The sequence below is a fragment of the Vespula vulgaris genome, chromosome 1 (genome assembly GCF_905475345.1).
Source record: "Vespula vulgaris chromosome 1, iyVesVulg1.1, whole genome shotgun sequence".
Taxonomy (NCBI): domain Eukaryota; kingdom Metazoa; phylum Arthropoda; class Insecta; order Hymenoptera; family Vespidae; genus Vespula; species Vespula vulgaris.
The window spans coordinates 17,738,312-17,760,811 of NC_066586.1; the positions used below are offsets into that span (position 1 = coordinate 17,738,312).

General features: G+C 34.3%; 2 protein-coding genes across 7 annotated transcripts in view; one reads left to right on the forward strand and one right to left on the reverse strand.

Moving 5' to 3' along the window:
• LOC127061502 (uncharacterized) overlaps positions 1 to 14,094 on the forward strand; it is a 42,697-nt gene extending 28,603 nt beyond the window's left edge. For 2 of the 6 annotated variants that reach the window (XM_050988479.1, XM_050988487.1), the window contains exons 10-11: positions 2,141 to 2,381; positions 5,831 to 5,979. In XM_050988479.1, coding sequence (XP_050844436.1) covers positions 2,141 to 2,333 — 193 coding nt within the window. In that variant the 3' untranslated portion in view covers positions 2,334 to 2,381; positions 5,831 to 5,979. Of the gene's footprint in view, positions 1 to 2,140; positions 2,382 to 5,830 lie in introns of those variants that run through there. The other 4 variants (XM_050988458.1, XM_050988469.1, XR_007780882.1 and 1 more) reach the window with 3 other exon arrangements.
• The window catches only part of LOC127061489 (uncharacterized), an 8,746-nt gene continuing 50 nt past the window's right edge, over positions 13,805 to 22,500 (reverse strand). The window contains exons 1-2 of the mRNA XM_050988421.1: positions 20,200 to 22,500; positions 13,805 to 20,083 (exon numbers count right to left, since the gene is read on the reverse strand). The exon at positions 20,200 to 22,500 is cut by the window's right edge and continues 50 nt beyond it. Coding sequence (XP_050844378.1) covers positions 14,671 to 20,083; positions 20,200 to 20,207 — 5,421 coding nt within the window. The 5' untranslated portion in view covers positions 20,208 to 22,500 and the 3' untranslated portion in view covers positions 13,805 to 14,670. The remainder of the gene's footprint in view (positions 20,084 to 20,199) is intronic.

A 22,500-nucleotide genomic window follows, 5' to 3' on the forward strand; every position in this document is an offset into this window, starting at 1 on the left:
AAGAGAAAATCAAAAGCTCAAAAGAAAAAAAAGTAAAAAAATAAGTAAAAAAAAGATAAGTAAAAAATAAATAAAAAATAATGAAACGAACAAAAAGAAAAAAAAGAAAAGGAAAAAAAAGGGAATACGAAAAGGTAGCGAGTGTATTACTTTTTATACGTTAAACCCACGCTCCTATCACGAACGAACGTGTATCCTCGGACGAAGGAAGATCTTTTTCCGCGTCGTTAAAAAAAGAGAAAAAAAGAAAAAAGAAAAGAAAAAATATATGTAAAAAATATATATATATATTTCAAATAAAACGAACAGATATAAAAAAAAAAATTAAAGAAAACAAAGTAAAAGGAAATAAAAACATTCACAAATTACATATACGCAAAATCGTGCAGAAAATGCTGCGAATAGTCAGAAAATGTGTCTTCCAAAAGATTAACAAAAAAAGCTTATAGTAATATTAAAAAAAATAAATAAATAAATAAAAGAGAACGTAAAATATGAACTCAAAAAAATGAACGGAATTTATCTCCAATATATACATATATTTAATGTGTGTATATATATATATGTGTGTGTATATATGTATATATATATATACATTCATATATGTAGATATATATATACAACACGTTTTATCCCGGCGATCGATAGGGACGGCAAACAATATTCTACTGTACTTTGCTTGTAAATATCTCTTCTAGAACCACACTGTAGTTTCTATCGGTAATCACGAGCCATCACCACCCGTTTTAGCGCCACTAACCGCCGTAAACATATATACCGCTGCACCCGTGTAGTGCGCCCAAAAACGCCCCTCTACTCCCGGCTGGGCTTGTGAATTGTCCTGGACGTCATTAAAGGGGCGAAAACGAATCCCATCGGCGTTTTCGAGCGATCGAGAATATAAAAAGAACGATTAAGATATAAAGTCACGGTCTTTTTTCTCTCGAATTGTTATTAATAATTATTAATCATTGATTATATTATAATATTTTCGGTCCGAGGTTAATAGTCTCTAGCTTTTTTTTTTCGAAAAAAAAAAATAGAAAGAAAGAAAAAAACATTTTTGATGAATGAAAAAAAAAAAAGAAAGGCATAGAGATCTTAAGTAGTGGCAGCTCTGAAAATAATAATATTTTATGGGAATCTCGTTAACGAGGGGCACATTTGGGAGACATATTTTCTGATTAGTACAAACGAGGATAAAAATAAAAACAAGCAATCAATAATCAGTCAATCGATCAATCGATCAATCAATCAATCAATCAATCAATCAATCAATCAATCAATCCAAACGCGTTCACCGTCGGTACATCAAAAATACATTTATTATTACTACACATTTATTATTATTATTACTATTATTATTATTATTATTATTATTATTATTATTATTATTACTACTACTACTACTACTATTATTATTATTATTATCATTATTATTATTATTATTATTATTATTATTATTATTATTATTATTATTAATAATAAATTCCGGACTCCTATCGTACGTATTTTCTTTTTGATACTCTCAAAGAGTTCGTTCCAGCGAGGTCGACAACGACAACGATTAAAAACATTATGATGCAATATACGCCGAGTAGAATTTTGATCGCATAAAACAGAGACATGAAAGATATAAGACACAAGCATAATAAAAATAAAGAAATAACACGAAGTCGTTGCCGGCCTCGCCGCGTGGCGATCGTAATCAAACGAAAAAGATGGTTTTGCAAAATGAATAATGAATTTATGAATATTAAAAAAGACGAAAACAAATATATATATAAATAAATAAATAAATAAATAAATAAATAAATAAATAAATAAGAAAAGATATATACATATAAGAAAGGATATGACAAAAGAAGAAAAAATTAATAAACAAATAATTAAATAAAGAGTTAAGAAAAAAAGTGTTAAAGAAAATATTAAAAAAAAAAAAGTATATATGTTAAAAACAAAAGACAAAAAAGACAAAAAATACCAAAAAAAAAAAAAAAAGAAAAAAAGAAACGGATGATATGTTGGGATGATGCGTGTGGGTGACGACGATACGGTGTAGTTAATCTTAAGAAGGTGGGATTAAGTGACGATGTTCGATGCGAGCGCCCCTTTAATGGCTGGTGGTTGGTTTTGGCAGCCCAGTGGAGCATGGAGCGGGGATGGGCATCCACGCGAGTATAATCCATCATGGTGTGGGAAGTAGCGCGGGGGCCGGGGTCGGGGCTGGAGGTGGTGGAGGAACGGTTGGGGCGACCACTGCCCCGCCAAACACCAACACTGCCTCCAATACCTCCTCGCCTCAGCAAGAACCCACTTATGTTAATCTCTAGTCAAGCCTATCGCCTCCCTTCTACTGCAACACTTCTTCTTAAACAGTGGTCAGTCCCGACTTAAACCTAAGGGCTCGCTAATGCCCTCGCTAATGCCCTCGTATTGCTCGTTGTAATCGCGATTCTGTTTTTTAAAAAAAAATAAAATAAAAAATAAAAAAGAGAGAGAGAATGAGAGAGAGAGAGAGAGAGAGAGAGAGAGAGAGAGAGAGAGAGAGAATACAAGAGTGAGAGAAAATGGGAGAGAGAGAGAGAGAGGATAAAAGAATGAGAGAAAATGAGAGGGAGAGAGAGGGAGAGAATGATCAAATGAGTACACGATGAGAGAGAAAGGATAGCGAAAAAAAATGACCGACTGAAGAAAGAAAGTGAATATATTTATAAACAAAAAAAAAATTGAAAAAAGAAAGGAAAAAAAAGTAGAAAATAATAATAACATATGAAAGAAAGAAAAAATTATATGTGCAACGAGCCTGTGGCATAGTGAGCGGCCAAGCGACGCCCTGATGCTCGCATTGTTTCTCATTGTTGTGGCTCTTTACAGCTTATTATTGTTATTATTTGTTATCGTTTAGTTGAACTTTTTAATCAGTGTTGCTCTTTAGCATGGATGGTCTGTAATACGTATATGCATATACATATATATATGTATAACAGGTTTTTCTTTTCGGTTTCGAAACGTTTTGGCATATATATATACCCATAATTATATTATTATTATTATTATTATTATTATTATTATTATTATTATTATTATTATTATTGTTATTATTATTATTTTTATTATTATTATTATTATTATTATTATTATTATTATTATTAATATATAGAGAGTTGTACGTTTCGCATTTTTGGCATGGCAGTTTCTCATACGGTTACAACAATGTGTATACGGATATTTATATATAATATTTAATATATATATATATATATATATATATATATATACATATATATATACATGTTTTAATTATTTTTTATCTTTATTTTTTTTCAATTTTTCGTTTTATCTTTTCATTTTGTTTTATTTTTTAGTATCTAATCGTTTTACTTATTCATAACATATACATATATATATATAACGCCACATTGATGTGTTTTATAATATACAATAATATATAATATGCGTAACAACTCCTTTTTAAAATAAGATCAGAGAATATATTGAGAGGCGGCCACACACACTCGTCGCGAATTTCTCGTGGATATACATATATAAAAGAGATAACGTTCTCGTTTTTCCTGTTTATTGTTTTTGTTTTTGTTTTTTTTTGTCTCCTAATATTTATTTTGTTGTTGTTGTTGTTGTTGATTTTTTAATTTTTGAAAGATCGTGCACGCGTGCCGCCTAATCATTTAATTATTAGCACCTTGCTTCTCTTAATTCCTGAGATTTGTTGTTCTCGCAAAATGAAGAAAAAAAGAAAAAAAGAAAAAAGAAAAGAAAAGAAAGTACGAAAAAAAAGAAGAAATACTGAAAGAAAGAAAAAATAGAATTTTTTGATGACGTGTCTACTACTACGCTCCTCGAGAACGATAGTAACCTACATAATTTTGCGCGGAAACGTTTTTTTCTTTCCTTTTTTCCTCCGTCGCATCCGACGGCCGAGCTAATGTCAGTCATGAAAAAAAGAAAAAAAAAGAAATAAGAAAAAAAAAAAGAAAAAGAAAAAATATAACGAGGTAACTCAGCTGAGAGATGAAAAATAATGAGAGCCAATGGCAGAGCGGTGAACGTCTCGACTGCGAAGCCTGCGTGTTGGCTTCATTTTATTCCAAAATTTATTGCAGTAGTAGCTCCGATGCGCCTCTTCCTTTTTTTTCATTTGCTATTATTACGTCAACCGATCAGCGATATATATTATTAATCAGGGATATTTTCTCCGCCGTATATATTTATCTAATTATTAATCTCTAATCTGTCAGATTTTTTCTTCTCTATTTTCCTTGTTTTCTTTATTTTTTTTTTTAACTTTCTCCCCCCCCCCCTTCTTTCTTTGTCTTTTCCTTTTTATCTCTTATTAAACGAAAGCACGTCGTGAAGGAGAGAGAGAGAGAGAGAGAGAGAGAGAGAGAGAAAGAGAGTGAGTGAGTGAGAGAGAGAGAGAGAGAAAGAGAAGAGAGAAGAGAGATAGAGGGAGAATTCACGTGGACGATCGAAGCGTTCCATTATTTCCCTCTTAACTTCCCGTTTTTATGCACGCAATTTTTGTTCTGTTTAATAAAAACAAAAGAAAGAAAAATGAAAAAAGAAAGAAAGAGAGAAATATATATTTCCTTATTATCTTCGTTATATTTTGATAGATCAAAAAGGTCGAGCCGATTGGTATAAACAAAAATTGTGTGCGCATCGAAACGGGACTCTCGTCGATCAAAAATTTCCAAGTTCCACGTAACATACACCTGAATAAAAAAAAAAAAAGAGAGAGAAAGAAAAAGAAAAAAACAATACAAATAATAGTAGAACAAAAAAAAATGACAAAAAGCAAATTGCGTTTTTTGTTCGAGTGATAGGTCACTCGATTGATTGCCGGTTTTTCTATTGCTGTTGTTGTTGTTATTATTATTTTATTATTGTTGTTGTTTGTTATTGCTATTAATGATAATGATGGTGATGATGATTATGATTATTATTATGATTATGATGATGATGTTAATGATAACGATGATTTTTGTTCCACCTTTTTTCTTTTTGTTTTCCCTGGTTTTTTGTTTTCTTTTTTTTTCTCCGTTGAAGATTTCTTTTTTATTTTCCATGTATTTATGTATACATACATACATATATATATATATACCATTTGTTGACACACAGTTATGCTTGCTAAGTCTCTTAACTTTTTGAAGCATGGCATTTGCTACGAGTGAATCGTATCGAGCAGAGTAAATGGCGATGTTGTGCGAGCGCAGGACATCCGGTAATCTTCTCGTGATACCTTCAATTCCAAGAAAAAAAAAAAAAAAGAATGAGAAACGTGCTCTAATCAAGCATGCAAACGTACACGATGGATTCCTGCGCTCGTGCCGTTGCAACGAACTACGAGTGATCGCATGTTAATTTAGTTGGTAATTATTACTAGATATCAATCTTTGAAATCGACTTTGTACCGTTCTCCTTCATCGTCTACGATATATTAACATTTAAAGGGAATACGATTATTCGTAAAAGTAATTTCAAAAAATCTGAGAGATCTACGATGAAGACGAGAACGTTACAACGTCGTACAAAGATCGAGAAGGTAGAGAAAAGAGAGATCGAGAAGAGAGATATAGAAAAAGTGAATAAAAAAAAGAAAAAAGAAAAAAGAAAAAAAGAAAAAGAAAGAGATAGATCGATCGATCGGATCTCTTTTTGTAAGAAAAAGAAAAAAAAAAGAAAAGAAAAGAAGAAAAAAAGAAAGAAAGAGATAAGAGAAAGGGTGGGAGAGAAAGAAGATGGGAGACGAAGGAAAACTATTATGAGAACGTAATTGGACTAATCCGATCACCCTTATTTCCAGACGTAAGAAGAAATGTATCAGGTACATGGGGGAGGGAGGAGAAGGCGACGGTGAAGCCGACGGCGAAGGTGAGGACGATCATTCGGAGGATAATTTAGGCAGCGTGGGGGAGGCAGGTACTCCCGAGGAAGATGAATCCTTGAGTAGTCCTGGAGGTTTGTCCGCGTTGTCGAGTCTGGCCAGTCCATCGCTGGTGTTACCATCGCCTTCGAGCCTAGCCAGCCCGTGTCCGTGCCCTCTGACACCTCCGGTGCCTCCGCCACCTCTGCCGAACCCGAGTAATCAGCAGCAGCAGCAGCAGCAGCAACAGCAGCAACAACAGCAGCAACAGCAGCAGCAGCAGCAGCAACAGCAACAGCAACAGCAGCATCAGCAGGCTCAACAACAGGGCCAGCAACAGCCGCATCGTAATCCAGTTGGTACGAATCCTCACGACATCAACAATCCGTTGAGTGTGAATCAACTCACCGGGCAGTGTATAAAAAGTGAAGTCGTACCAGCACCACCCTCGGGTCCCTCCAATCCAGCGATCAGCGTTACGTAGCCCCGGGTGGACCCACGTGACAAGACTGTTGCAACACACGGTGTCATCCAAGGGGTCCATCTACGTATCTACTGTGCGCGACAGAGAGGCTGGACGATGACGGTAACGATGACGATGACGATGACGGTTAATTCGGAGAGACAGGGTCGTTCGATCGAAAGAACGTCATTGTTGAACGAAGTTAAATCTTCGTTCGATGCTCCTATTCTTCCTCCTCGTTTATCGACGTTAATCGTCGAGCATGGACTAATCGAGAAACGATTAGAAAAGAAAAGAAGAAGAAGAAGGAGGAGGAGGAGGAGAAGAAAAAGAAGAAGAAGAAGAAGAAAAAGACGAGGAACGAGAAGATTTTCTCAATCGTCGTCGTCGTCGTCGTCCTCATCGACGCCGCAGCGAAGTACTCCTTCGACTTCGGTTCTTCGCCTTTTTTCAATTATCGTCGTCTCTTGTGTTGTTTCTAGCGAAATATACAAAGGAAATGAAAAAAAAGAAAAGATAAAAGAAATAAGTAAAAGGACGGACAATCGAGCTTTCGATGAGATAATGCGTCGTTCACGAACGTTCTTATATAAAACACGTAGGGTATATATAAAATATATATATATACACAAGCATATAATATGCACGATGTGAGGGGACGAAGGACTTCCGAGGATCGTTCGGTGGATTCTTGTCCAAGTGTGCCAGCAGAGAAGAAATGTGTGCGTGTGTGCGTGTGTGTGTGTGTGTGTGTGTGTGTATGCGTGTGTGCAAGTGTGCGTGCGTGCGTGCGTGCGAACGTATGCACGCATGTCTTTTTTTGCGTGTCTCTCCGCGAAGAAAAGAAAAATAAAAAAAAATAAATAAATAAATAAATAAATAAATAAATAAAAGAAAAGAAAAGAAGGGAAAAGAAATGACAAAAGAAAAGAAAAGAAGAGAAAAAGAAGTATCGCGAGATGAGGTGCCGAATATTTTAAGGAGGCCCCCGTCGTCTCTCGCGTTTGGAACGATTATATTTGTCGTCCCTCTCTCCTCTCGACTGTCTTCATTTACCGTGCCAAAGCGCTTCTCGGCTCTACTACGGGATATGATATGTAATGTCGGCCGAGAACGAATGATCCTATCGATCATCAAACTGAGACAAGCAAACAAAGTGCTGCTCTGATATGTAATCGTTACTTATATCTTTTCGTATTGTTCTTCTAATTCTTCGTCATTGCCACCGCAGCCATCATTACCACAACCACAACCACAATCATCACTACCACAATCATCATCATTATCATCGTCATCATCATCTTCAGCAGCAGCAACAGCAGCAGCAACAGTAGCAACAACAGTAGCAGCATTAATAGAATCATCGGAATCATTATTAGCATCGTGTCATCATTACCATTAGCCACGTTTTTTTTACCATTACTCAATTTGTTTTTCTTCCGTCATTTTTCCTCTGCCTCTGCCTCTCCCTCTTCCTCTCTTTCCTCTTCCTTTTCCTCTCTTCCTCTTCCTCTTCTCCGAGCGAGGTTCCATTGACAGGAGCATCATCACGAACGAAAGATCATCCACTTTTGTTGTGTTGTCTTCGATAGTTTTTCGATCTCGAAGATCAAGCTCTTTTAAGAATGTGCGATAGTGTGAGAGTGAGAAAGATAGAGAACGAGAGAGAGAGAGAGAGAGAGTGAGTGAGTGAGTGAGAGAAAAAATAATAATGTATGTATGTATGTTCGTCAGAGAGAGACGAAGGCAGACGTTACTTCGTTTCGTTTAACGAATAAAGTATGCTGTAGAAATACTCAGGACCAAGCGTCTGACTGTAGTCGCTCGTATAAGAAAAAATGAATAATGAAGGACGAAAGGTAGATAGAGAGAGAGAGAGAGAGAGAGAGAGAGAGAGAGAGAGAAAGAGAGAGAGAGAAAGAGAGAACGAAATAGAAAGAAAGAATATGTATGTATGCGTTATGTATCTCGCGTATAGAGAAAGAGAGATAGAAAGAGAAAAAGAAAGAGATGGAGAGAGAGAGAGAGAGAGAGAGAGAGAAAGAGAGAAAGAAAAATGGAGAACGAGTGCCGACGTAAAACTAGCTGGTAATATTTGTTACGTTGTGATGCCAATGACTGAAAGGTCATGTTCCTGTGCCAGGTACTATATTCTATTAAAATAATTAATTAATTGCGGACAGCTGAAAATAGAGGAGAGAGAGAGAGAGAGAGAGAGAGAGAGAGAGAGAGAGAGAGAGAGAGAGAGAGAGAGAGAAGAAAGAAAGGGAAGAATTAAGTAACTCGTAAACATTTTATTATTAATTCGTTTGTTCGAAACTCACGATGTCAAAATAATCTATCCTTTATATGTAATTTGTTATTTCTTTAAAAGTCTATACACACAGTCCGATTAATTAGCGTGTAAGATTTCATCGTTCTCTTTTTTTTCTTCCATTTTTTTTTTTTTTTATTATTTTTCGTTTTTTCTTTTCGTTCCTTTCTTCTTTTATTTTTGACGTAATTTTCTTTTTTTCTTTTTCTTTCTTTCTTTTATATATATATATATATATGTATATTTATTATTTTATATATAATGTATATATACATATATATAAATTATTAGATTCTTATTTCGTTCAGACCCGTCTATATTTTACATCTTCGAAAGTTCCCGTTTCCTTTTTATAATCATCTAACTTCTATCTAACAGATATATAACGTATCTTAAATTTGTGTTATCAACGCGATACGATTGACAAAAAATTATTTTTTCTACTTGCCCTTTATTTTTTGTTTTCTTTTTTTTCGATTTCTTTTCTAGTTTTTCTTTTGTTTTAATATTATTGTATTAATATTATTATTATTATATTATATTATATAATATCAATAGAAATATGTATGTATATATATGTATATATATATATATATATATATATATATATATATAAACGCGTCAAAAGAAAAACTAAACGCACATGGATCTCCATTGCATAATATTTAACGAATTACGTAGACAAATCTCAGGTAAAATCACGTGTCCGATTTAGGAGCGGGTGCTGTTCTTCGTGTTGACGATGTTGATTTTTGTGTCGCATCGTCTCTCTTCTATTCTTTCGAAAATCAACAAACAAACTATCGAACATTATCTTACGATATCGTATTTGACGACGAATGATCTATTGATCGACCGGTCGATCAATAACTGTTACAAGAGAAACTACTTTCTCAACGCGTGTTGAAAGTGCAATCAAGAGCTTCCAGAAATAAAAATCTCTCTGACCAAGGCGTGATCACGTTTAACTCGCAATATATATCTATTTTTTCTGTTTTTTTTTCTTTATTCCTTTTTTTTTACTTCATTTTATTTATTTTTTTTTTATGCATGCCCTTCCTGACCTCTTAACTTTCGAACTCTTCAAAGCTCTCTCAAGCTCATCTTTAAACCCTTCTATTTCTTCTTTTTCCTCGTCCTCTCATTATCCAATCTTACCTCTTTCTTCTCACCCTCTACTTTCTCCTATTTAAAAAGAACAAAAATCTTATTCGCTTTCGTATCGTTCTAATCTTTGAGATAATGATGAAGTAATTGAAACTGCATGCGCATTAAGTGTCAGAGAAAATATATATGTATATTTTCCGTTATATACGGAAGTGCAAAGGTCATTTATTATTAGTATCTATTATTATTATTATTATTATTATTATTATTATTATTATTATTATTATTATTATTATTATTATTATTATTATTATTATTATATTATTAGTAGTAGTAGTAGTAGTATCTATTATTTTATTATTATTATTATTATTATTATTATTATTATTATTATTATTATTATTATTATTATTATTATTATTATTATTATTACTATTATTAATATTACTACTACTATTATTATTACTATTATTATTATTATTATTATTATTATTATTATTATTATTATTGCTATTATTATTATTATTATTATTATTATTACTATTATTATTATTATTATTATTATCATTATTATTAGTAGAAATATTTTTCCGTTTGTACGTAATGCGACTGTAGTTATGTCAAAGATTTCTAAACGTACATTTTATCGATCAAAATTATTATTACGATTGCGAGAAAGATTTAGAAAACGAAAGTAGCGTATGATGCGTATATATATGTATGCGTGAACGTGAGATAATAGAGTGAGAAAGAAAGAGAAATATAGAGAAAGAGAGAGACAGAGAAAAACAGATTACAACGTTACAAACAGTTACAACGTTTAAGTTCTAATTAATGTGTTGTCTATTTTTTCTGTTTATTTTTTAGTGTCCGCTTCTTAACGCGCGTCGTTATCGTTAGGACGGCATATATTTTTATTGTTATACGAAGGGGGAAAAGAAAAAACGAGATTATTAATGTTTCTATTGAATTACCCCAACAAACGCTTTCTTTTTTTTTCTTTTCTTTTTTTTTATATTTTTATACACATTTGCGTTTTTCTCCGTTGTGTGTATCGTGCAAAAGTAAACGAGAAAGGAATAAGGAAACAAAACGTAAATTGTCCGAACAAATTTGGGACAAGTTTAAAATACATCTGTCATTGCGTTAGATTAGATTTTCTTTTCTTTTTCTTTTCTTTTTTTTTTTTCCTTTGTGTTTCTCTTTTTTTTTTGTTTTTCTTTGCCTATTTTTCTGCTGTCCGATAATAATAATAAAAAGAAAGAAAGAGAGCAAGAAAATTACTTGATGAAGATCTCGAGATATGTCTGTGGATTAATATTATTACGTCGTAAAAGAAAATCTTTGTAGATCGTACGTCGATTGTATTATGCGTTATAGATCGATATCGATCATGTAACTAGAGGCGGGCTGATTTATGTAGAAATTTTAATTATGTCATTATAATTTATAAATATTATCATCACAATCGACAAAGTATTTATCAATTAAAAGAAACGATCGAATAATTAGTTTATTGTAATTAATTATCCATCTTTAAAATATTATTATTAGATCTCATATTAGAGCATTAGATGTAAGACTAATTCAAAAAAAAATTTTCCATTGGATTCGCACATCAGCCTGTTCTGTTGCATGGGATTAACAAATAACATCGTTATGTAATTCGAGTTTGTTAAAACATGACAACGCGATAAAGAGTTCTCTTCGCACAATTTCTTTTTTATTTTATTTCATTTTAACTTTTTATATTAGAATAACAATCATACGAAAGATCTTCCTTTTTGTTTCGCCGATCTCTCGATCTGCAATCTGATAGAAATCTTGCCCGGCCAAGAAAACAAATAATAATATTAATAATGATAATTAAAAAAAAAAAAAAAAAAAAATAAAGAAAACTAAGAAAACAGAAGAGGAAGAAAAAGAAAAGAAAAAGCAGCGCGCAATACGAAGCTTTTAATGAAAAAAAAAAAAGAAAAAAAATTAATAATAATACCTACAAAAAAAAGTTAAAAAAAAAAACAAAACGAAGACAAAAATATAATGAGAGATTTCTCTTCTCGTGTGAGTGCATTCATTAAAGAAAGAAAAAAAAGCGATTCTTTGTACATATATAAAAGTGATTACGACTTACGGTGCATTTGTTGCGACAAATGGGAAAGTGCAATGGGAGAAGACTCGATCGAGAAAAAAATTGCATGAAGAAGAACGGGGGGAGGGAGAATGATGCACCCGGTAGGCATGCAAGAAGGGTGATGAGAGAGATATGATAGAGAGAGAGAGAGAAAGAGAGAGAGAGAGAGAGAGAGAGAGAGAGAGAGAGAGAGAGAGAGAGAGAGAGAGAGAGAGTATAGAGTGTAATGTGTGAGAGCGAGAGAGATAGAGCGAGTGTGAGATTAAAAAAAATAATAAATAAATAAATAAATAAATAAAACAAAACAAGTAATAATAATAATAAAACGATAAATGTCTCCTTTTTGTTCTTCGTTTACTCGACTAAATTACGATGATGAGCTGTAAACTCGTGTCACTGAGTAATAACAAAAAGAAAGGAAAGGAAAGGAAAGGAAAGAAGAGAGAGAGAGAAAGAGTTATAAGAAAGAAGGAAAGACTAAAACGTGCCATAAGAACGTCTCATATGCCAATAATATTATTGATAATACATATTTTTTACATTTACGATCTGTTTAATATTTTGTTCTGTCAGTCGTCGTGCGTCGCGTACGGAGGGAGGAGAAAGAGAAAAAAAAAGAAAAAAAAGGAGCAAGCGCATGCGCATAAAAATGCGCCCGCGATTGCATTCATCTTGCGAGCGTGCACTTTTTCGTCCAACAAAGGAGTTCTTCCATCTATTTTTAACTTGCTCCTGTTAACGTATTGTCGCGATGGGGGCGAATATCGGATTGAAAAGAGAAAAATGAAAAAATGAAGTAAAATTAAAAAAAAAAAAAAAGAAAAGATAAAAAGAAAATGGAAAAAAAATTATAATAATAATTATAATAATAATAATAATTATAATAATAATAATTATAATAATAATAATAATAACAATAATGATAATGATAATGAAAAGATAGAAGCGCGTAGAAAGGATCGAAGGGGTGCACGTTCACGCTATCAATCAGTCATGACCTTCGACCGAGAAACTGTAGTACCTACTGAGTAAGTACGGGCAAGGACAAAATATCGACGTAAAAAGGGAAAAGGGAAGGAGAAGAATGTGTGTGAAAAGAAAAGGAAGGAGGAAAAAAAAGGAAATCAAATAGCAGAAGGAAAAATAAAGAAAAGGATAAACGGAGAAAAGAAGAGCGTGGTTTTCTAAACTGTACTCTGGTAGTTGCGTGTAACCACGAGAGAAAAGAGACTTTGTATCGAGTCATGTGCGATTTTATTATTCTGTACGTACGATGTGCGAGATAAATCATCATCATCATGATCATCGTCGTCGTCGTCGTCGTCATCATTATCGCCATCATTATCATTATTATCATCGTCGTCACCATCATCTTGTTGACTCTATACATGCGGTCCCTTCTCTGTGTGTATGAGTGAGTGTATGTATGTAAGTGTACGATACAAATAAGCGAATAAGAACGGAGAAAAAGAAGAGAGAGTCGTCAGGGTACACATGCGTTGTTTTACCTTCCCCAACAGCGGCGAATAGTAGAAAGCTTAAAAGAAAAAATGAGAGAGTGATATATATATATATATATATATATATATATATATATTTCATGTTGTACGGATTAAAGAGAGACATAAGCATAACACGTACCTAAGCTCTTACTCGTGCGCGAACGCACCACCACCCACAACTGCTATTTTCATTTAGTAGCATCGAAAGGACGACTACAATTACTATTACATGTACACACGCGCTTGCACACATATATACACATTTACATAAAAACATACAGAAACGTCGGTCCGATCTACGGGTATTTCTCGAGTCGCATTTTTACATCTAATAAGTGTACGGAGACCTTCCAACAACGTCAATGCTCGACAATTAGAAGGGGTGCTTTAAACGCTCTTCCATGTTAGAAAAAAAAAAGTAAATAAATAAATAAAAGAGAAAGAAAGAAAGAAAAAGAAAAAAAAGCAAAAGACGCGAAACGGTAAGCAAGCGAACGTTGGTTCTTTTTTTTTTTTTTAATGGTGAGTCCCATGGACCCGTTCAAACATGGCCTATCGGATATGTTCTGTGCGTTCGCGATAATGTGTTGTTTATGTTACAACGAGATTCTCGTGACGGTCGGTAAACTTTAAGGAGAAACTATAAAAGAGAGAGAGAGAGAGAGAGAGAGAGAGAGAGAGAGAGAGAACAAAAAGAAATAACAGGGGGAGAGAGAAAGAACATAAAAAAACAAAAAAAAAGAAAAGAAACGGACAACACCACCGATATATAAGGAATCGTCTCGCTTCAAAAAAAAAAAATAAAAGAAAACAAAATGAGTGGTTGTATCATATTGTAAAGTATCATCGACAGTTCTCAGCTGCGTTGTACAGTGTTTTCTAAGTATCTAGTTTATAGCGTGTAATTTGAAAGAAACATTGTATTTACACTATTAAGTGATCTGTATCAAATTCATTCTCGTATTAGCCTGTACTCCTACTCATGTAGATGCTAAAAGTGATTTGTGTCATAAAGAAAACCTATAAATAAAATTAGCCATTTGAGAATGTTGTCGCGAGCGTGACGTTACTTTATTCACATACCTTCGTAGTTAAAATTTATTTAGAAAGTCGAAAAAAAAAAAATTAAATCTCAATATATAAATATATTGGATAAGCAATGTGATGGTATTTTTTATTACAGAATTATTACACCCGTTATAATTAAATATAATTTTACAAGTTACATTAATATAATTTAGTATATACATCGATAACACGTTACTGCTCGCATTTAACTGGACAAGATGATTTGGCATCCGAGAAGAAATGCAGACTCAATATATTCACGGCATTCAAAGTGTAAACATTGGGTGTTCTCAAATTACAATTCATGATGAATATTTTGGCCATTCTCATGATATTGTCGCATTTTATTACACAAGCAGCACCCTCGAAACTAGCTAGACCCTGTTCGTTGCGAGAGCACGGATCGAAAAGATAAAATTTTCCATAATGTTGCATAACAGCAACAGCCATGTTGGTAGTATGCAATATACCGGCACAATTTGTACGAAAAAACATGTTTAAAGTTTCAGATAAATCATAGACTAATAGGAGACCAGCTGCGGTATGATTGTGGATGTGTATGGTAGCCCGAAAATCACCTACGATGAAAACAGTCAAGAGTTCGCTTGGTGAGAGATTTCTGGCACCTGGACGTGCGGCACGAACGCTATCAGAATGTAACTGATCTCCGTATTTCAATATAGCATCGACCAGCTCTGGTGTCCAAGAAGAAGGAACGTGTAACAAGCCAACTACGATAGCAACTACGGCAATGGCAGTACTTTGGAGTCCTCTATTTCTTGTGTCAAACAGACGATGATTCATGTGCAAAGTACCACGTAGAACACTTTGTTCTTCATCAACGACGTAATAATCTGTCACAACTTCAACAGCCAACGTTGTCGTCCTCTTCATCGTTGTAAGAGGTGTAGGCGGTGCTATGCAATCGAAATATGGACGGAAATCAGCAGGACATGGCAATGGTTCGATCATTGCCGTATTTATTATCACGCGAGAGATCTGATAAGTAGTATATTTTTCTTGTTCGTCGATGTTTGCAAAGATCAATTCGTAAAATGGTTCCATACAGGCGAACCACATGACGCAGGAGGTTCCGTAGAAATCCGGAAGACCTTGATTGTTACGTGCACGAGGATCGTACATGAAATAAACACCCATGTCCTTCCAAATGGCTATCATGCCACGACCAGTAACCAATATTCCAGCACGATTATTTTCAAAAAATTTTTTCAAACCCTCCTCGAGTAAAATAGGTGGTGGTGGAGGAGCTCGAACCCTGACCGTTCTAGCTTTTTTTCCTGCAGCTTTTTTTTTGACAGCTTTCTTTTTCTTTTTCTTTTCCTCGGGATCAACTGGCGGTATAGAAACTATACCTGATACCGTGTTAGATTCTATATCTGCGGTCAAGATATTAACACCTACGTAAAAGATTCTAATTATGTCCTGAGGTACCACTCTCAATTTTCCAGGCTTCGCCTTCATAGTTTCGCGATGAACGTTACTGCCGATAAGAAGAATCTCATTCATCGTTTTTTTCGTCCATGTGATAGGGTTCTTGATTACGGACATTCCAAGACTGACTACGCAATTCGCAGCCGTTTGCTTGTTACGTAAAATTTCTGGGAATATGTCGTCGCCTTGATGATACTTTCCTCGTAGAATCGCACGAGCTTCTCCTTGGAGTCTACGATAAGCGTTTAATGGTGGCAGGTTCGATGGACGTACTGCTGGACTGGGATCGAATTTCCATGGTGCTAATTTATTCCAATCAACAACGTCGATCGCTGTGATCTCATAATCGCCTTCTCTTCCAAGATGATTTAATAAATATTCAAACAAAGTTGTGGTATTATTAAATCGGAATACTCTTGGTGCTATTGTTTCCTCCTCTTCGGTGCGAGTGATCCAATCAGGTATGAGAGTATAATAGATGTCCTGAAACTTCCAAATGGGTATGTGTCGATTATCATTCGCAATTAATATACCAGAGTCGTAGTTTTGAAAAAATTTATCTAATCCACTCTGCAAGTTTTGTAGTTTAGGTGGTTTCCCACTAAGATCGCCGGCTTCGATGCAATCCTTGACCGTTAAATCGATTCGACGCGAAGAAAGAAAGAATTCCGTGATGATTTCATTGATACGCGGTACTTTGCCTTCTCCAAGTCTCTCGACGCATTTCGAGTGTAGTTTATCACCAGTAATGATAACCTCGTCGACAACATCAGTGGTCCAATATCGTGGTTCGCACACTTTGGAGAAAATGATAGCCATTGTGGCGATAGCTGCAGTCTGATTGTTACGATTACTTTCGTCAAATCTAGCGTCTGACATTTTGACGTTCCCACCAATGCTCCAAACACCATCATCAAATTTAGGAAAATGATGCCAAAGATCATCGCCAGAAGTAGTACGTGTAACACGATCCATTTCAGAAACACGTGTTTGAAATGCATTGTTCAAAGTCACGTTCTCAAGTATTATATCTGATTCACCTTCGATAAAACCTATCCTAATTTTGTCAATCAAAGATGGAAGATTTGTGAACCACATCACAGCTGCTGGGTCTCTTTCCGAAGGTTCACCACGGGAATCCCTACCTCTAGGATCCATCATGAAAAAAATCTCGCCTTCTTTCCAAACCGCCATCATGATATTGTCCTGTCTGATTACACACATAGTATTATTTTCAAAGAATTGTTCAAAAAGCCTATTGATTTCGTTGAGTTTTCCAGTAAGAAACTCTTCTTCCACACTTACATTCATTTGATTGACACCTATGGCAAAGTTTTCACTTACTTCAATCGGCAAAAGAAAATTTCTTGTCTCTTCGTCTATATCTGGCTCTGGTAAATTATTAACATTATTTGTTGCTACCTTGTCGCCTATTTTCAATATATCATCGACGACCTCGCGATACCATAAATGCGGATTATAAAGTTTCGTCATGGCTAAAGCAGCCAAAGAACTCGCCGCTTGTTGTTTGTCCCGCATTAGTCTCTTAAACGTCTTTTCGTTTGCTTGATTGAAACTACCTTGTAATATTGCGCCACCTTCGGCTAGCCTCGAGTAATGATATACCTCTAGTTCTTCTGGAGCTTGCTTATCTGTTTCTAATTCGTCTTCTGTCATCGGTGTACCTACAGACAAACTTTTCAAATTATGAATGAAATATTCGCTTCCACGAGCCCGTGATATAGCAGCATTTACTGCGATTAAAGAAGACAGATCAGCAGGATTGAGTGTTCGTATCACACAAGCAACATTTTCCTCTTCTCCCACCGCTACACCCGCATTGCCTAATCTTCCACGAGGATTTGGATCGAAGCAATAATAATACGTCACTTTTTCATCATTTTTATCGCAAAGCTTGTATTTCATATCTTCATCAAATTTCCAAATCCCAACGGCCAAGTTTCCTACCTCGACGATACCATATTGATAATTCTCAAAAAATTTCTTAATTCCTTCTTCTAAATTTAACACATCATGTCCAGGGGTTGGATTCAAATCACCGGTTATTACAGAATCGTCTAATTCAAACTTTACTTTTCTATTTTTTAGATAAAAATTTTTCTTCAAATTACTTACAAGTAATGGCCGCTCTTCAAGCATTAATTCTGGTGGATAGCAAACATTGTAATAGGCGTCACCGTCTCGAATAACTTCGTCGATGACCTCCTTTGTCCATTTTGCAGGCGGTGTTTCTTTGGCAATAATCAAAGATACTACAGGTATAGTCAAACCTTGAATACCTCTACTGTTATCTTCGAATAATTCATCTTCGTTAGAGATTCCACCACGAAGAATCCAAGTTTTGCCTGATGTTGCTGGCTCGAAATCATTCCAAGCTCTAGTGCCAGGGATATCTTCCGGTATTGTAATGTGTCGTATGGTAAATCGATCGTTCTTTCGAGCTTGTTCAAGATTCTTGGTAAACCACACAGCGAGATCATCAGATTCTGGGAATCTTATGACGCAACATTTTCCATGAACTTGTTTTGTTGCATTACTGTTAGCACCTTTGCCACCCTTAACTCTTTCTTCGATAATTCTATTACCCAAACTATCGCAATAACGTGGATCGAAAGCATAATAAAAATCATCTTGAGTCCATATAGCTACAGCCATCAAAGGAGTTTCAATGATACCTTCGCTATTAACCAAGAAAAATTCATGTAGTGCTTGCTTTAAATTAAGTATATCCAGAAGTTTCGAAGTAACCGTTCCAGTAATAGTCATGAGGTCAACGTCAATCGCTAGTTTATGATCTTCCACTTGAATATAAGTATCATTGAGATCAGCAGCAGTCATCGTCTTGATGAAAGGCTTTTCAGTCTTTATAGTTGAATAAAGTTGGTCACCTAATGTCAATATCTCGTCTAATTTAGGTCTCAACCAGGTCTTCACAGGATGAATCTTCTTCATAGCAATAGCCATCACACAATTAGCCACATTTTGACCACCTTTACCTTTGTATATGTCGCTAGCTTCATGAGTCAAGCCATGAAGAATTGCCATTTTTCTAGGTAAGTCTCGAAAAGTCGAAGGTATATTAACCTGCATGTTATCGTAAGGATAACCAGTGTCGAAAGTACTCTGGTCGACCAATGGTTCCGTAGCAAACTTTTTATCGATACTATAATTCGAAATAGTTATGGTCAATGGTTCTTTGTGAAATTTCGCACCTGGTATTACCTTGATCTTTTCACTTTTAGGAACAGGCCTCGTACAATCCATCTTATTTTCGTCTATATCAACGGGATTAATAGATCTAAGAACGCTTCTGTCAACTACCAAATCGGTTCCATCGGTAACTTTATCGATGTAACCACGACCCACCTCGCTTACTCGTAAAATAGTTATTTTGTCTATACAGTATCTCGAATCGTAATATCTGTTCATATTCTTTAGAAAGTGATTACGCATGTCGTTCATGCATTTGAATCTGAGCAAACAAGCGACCCCATTTTGATGACGTAGACCATTCTCTCCGCATGGTCCAGGATCAAAAAGTAAAAAACCAACGTCGGAATGACGCCACATTGCTACCGACGTACCTTGAGCAGTAATAATGCCAGCGTCATTGCTGTCGAAAAATTGTATTACGCCGTCGGCAAAATCTGAACATCCTGCGGCCTCGCTAAATAGATTACCATAAATACCAGTCTCCTCGACGCAAATTAAAATCTTATAATTGCCGATATAGAATTCTGGATGTACCAGGATAGCTTTCATGTACTCGCTTTCCTTCACGCGATTTCTCATCATACTGATGCGAAATAATTTATCTCCGTACTCAATAACTTGATCTACGTAATCCTGTATCCATTCTTTAGGCTCGAATAATCGACCATAAACGATTGCGACGACTGAACATGGTGCTGCTTGACGACCACGGCTTCTAAATTTGAAATGATTATCGTTCATCGCAAAGGAACCACGTAGAATCGAAGAGGTCGGTGTTAAGACACGAAAACGATGCCATCGTTTGCCAAGGTCGTATTTCGTAAATCGCTTTCCTTTCTTCGCGTTTTTACCCTCTCCAGCTCCTCCAGGATCCTCTGCTACCTCTATTTTCTTTTGCGATGTATTTATTTTCTTTTGGCTAGATATATACATATATACATATGTAAATTTTAGAACAAGAATACTTGTTGTCAATTGTGACTTGTACATAATTGATTAATCATAATTGAGTTATTATTACACTAACTGACTTACTCTGCCATAGTTCTATCTCCTTTTTTTTGTGTTTAACTATTTTCTATCCATTTTATATTGACAATATTCTATTCACGAGTAATTTAAATGTAAATATAGGATATATATTATTTTTTAATTGCACTTGTAAATTTGTATTTTAGGACAACATTTTTTCTATTGCATGACAGATGTCAGGTACAACGTGTGAATCGAACAATCGAAATTAATTCGAGAAAAACAACTTCATTTAAGGTTGTTTACCATTTTTCTATCGTACCGACTTCAGCGATCATCCCTCCCACGTCTGACTCAACAATCGAGTTAATGCGTGACAGAAATTTTTGTACGTAGTAAAAATAGCAGTACATCTGACAAAAGCAAAAAGAAATCGTATGCTAGATTATATTTTTCTGCAGATTTTCTGCAGATTGTTAATTATTACAAATATTATATTTTTTATTTCTTATTAAAATTGTAAATAATATCAAAAACAGGCTAATGCTAACTCTGTTCTTTTATACTATTACTACTACTATTATTTAAAAATTAAAGAGAAATCTAAGTCATCAATAATACGAATAGAATATAAAAAAACAAAAAAAAATTAATATCATCGTTATAATAAGAGACGAAAATATTAAAATAATGTTTCATATAAAAATATATTTAGTTTAAGTCTTTGTTGATGGTTGCACGATGAGCATGCTGTCCCAAGATGACGAAGAACCAAACGATATCGATTCCTTTCTTCAAGAGAGAGAACTTCGATGTTCACTCCTCGGAATACAAAAGTAATCTGGTATCATCCAAACTCAGTCAAGAGTTTATTTTTATTGATATTACACGTAACCAACGACCGCGAGTTCAAAATTTGTAAATATTGAAATCTTTAATTAAGATTCTTTCATGTTTACTATGTGTTACAGACTATAATTTTCAAACGAATATACAAACTTAATTATTATAAATGATTGTTATATATCGATTAATAACAGTTCATTAAAGTGCTTTATATATCTTAAATGAATGTCAAATAATCGAAGAAATTATTTATTCTAATCTGCGAGTATGAAATAAGAGAATCGCTGTATTTATTTTGTTTGAGATTCAATGGTAGACTGATCCCTTTTTTTCGCTACTACTTATATCACTGATCAATAACGATAATAAGAATAAAATTCGTATATTGAAAAGTATTAATTATTCAAGCTTAATTATATAGAGAAAGAGAGCTCACACGTGTACATTATATATTAAATACAAAAGATAATTAATTCAAAAATCGTCGAAATCATTGACTTATTTGTTTTGTTAACAACACACGTTTGCGAAGTCGATTTGAACTTGAAAATTTGTATCTAATAAACGCAAGCGTACGTTTAAAATTAATTTATGAAAATATTTAATTAAATGGGTGAGAATTATTAGCTTTGTAACGATGACTGAATAAACACATCTTGTTCTTCACGTCGATTTCATAAAAGAATATCATACGAATTAACAGTTTCGTTAAATCAATAAGATAATCAAAATAAAATCGATATAAAAAACGGAATAAAAAGAAAAACGATTATTACCAAGTGGTGATACGATTATAACGCAGAAAGACTAGTAGAATCGATAATGAACGAACAGAGGTCGAAAACAAAAGAACCGTTTCGTATTTGGCATCGTATCTCATCGGTATATCTATGGTCACGTGTCTGAGTTATAAAAACACGATTTGTTGAGAATTCGTACGGAAAACTCTAATGCCTAAATACTGTGACGACACATGGAATAGGTAACGCTCGAAGGTTTATATAAAAATTAATGGTGGGGGTACGAGCTTCCTCTCTTTTACCGCAAAGTTCAAGGGGCGCCACTATATAAAATTCTTTTTCACGAAAAATGTCGAAAACAGCATCTACGCCAAAAACGATTCCAAGCTTGATCCTTGATCAATTTTTACGAACGAGATATCATTTTAAAGATAATGGTTTAAGCGAGAACATGACTTTTTCGAATTTTCAAAAAGAGTTTTATTTTTGTCTACGTTATTTTCAAAAGAAATATCATTTTTTTACACGATTTTTTCCAAAAGAAATGAAACTTTTTCAAAAATTAGAAAAAGCCTTGTTCTCGCTTAAAACTTTATCCATTCATATCAAATGATAACCTTGTTCATCAATGCCATTCTAGAATTACATCTGTAATTTGCCACCTATTGTTTGTCATTGTTAAATCATTGTAAAAGCAGAGATAATAAACTGCATTCAGAACGCTCTATTCGTTTTCCATGTATTCGCATACGTACTTAGATACGTGTATAAATAAAGT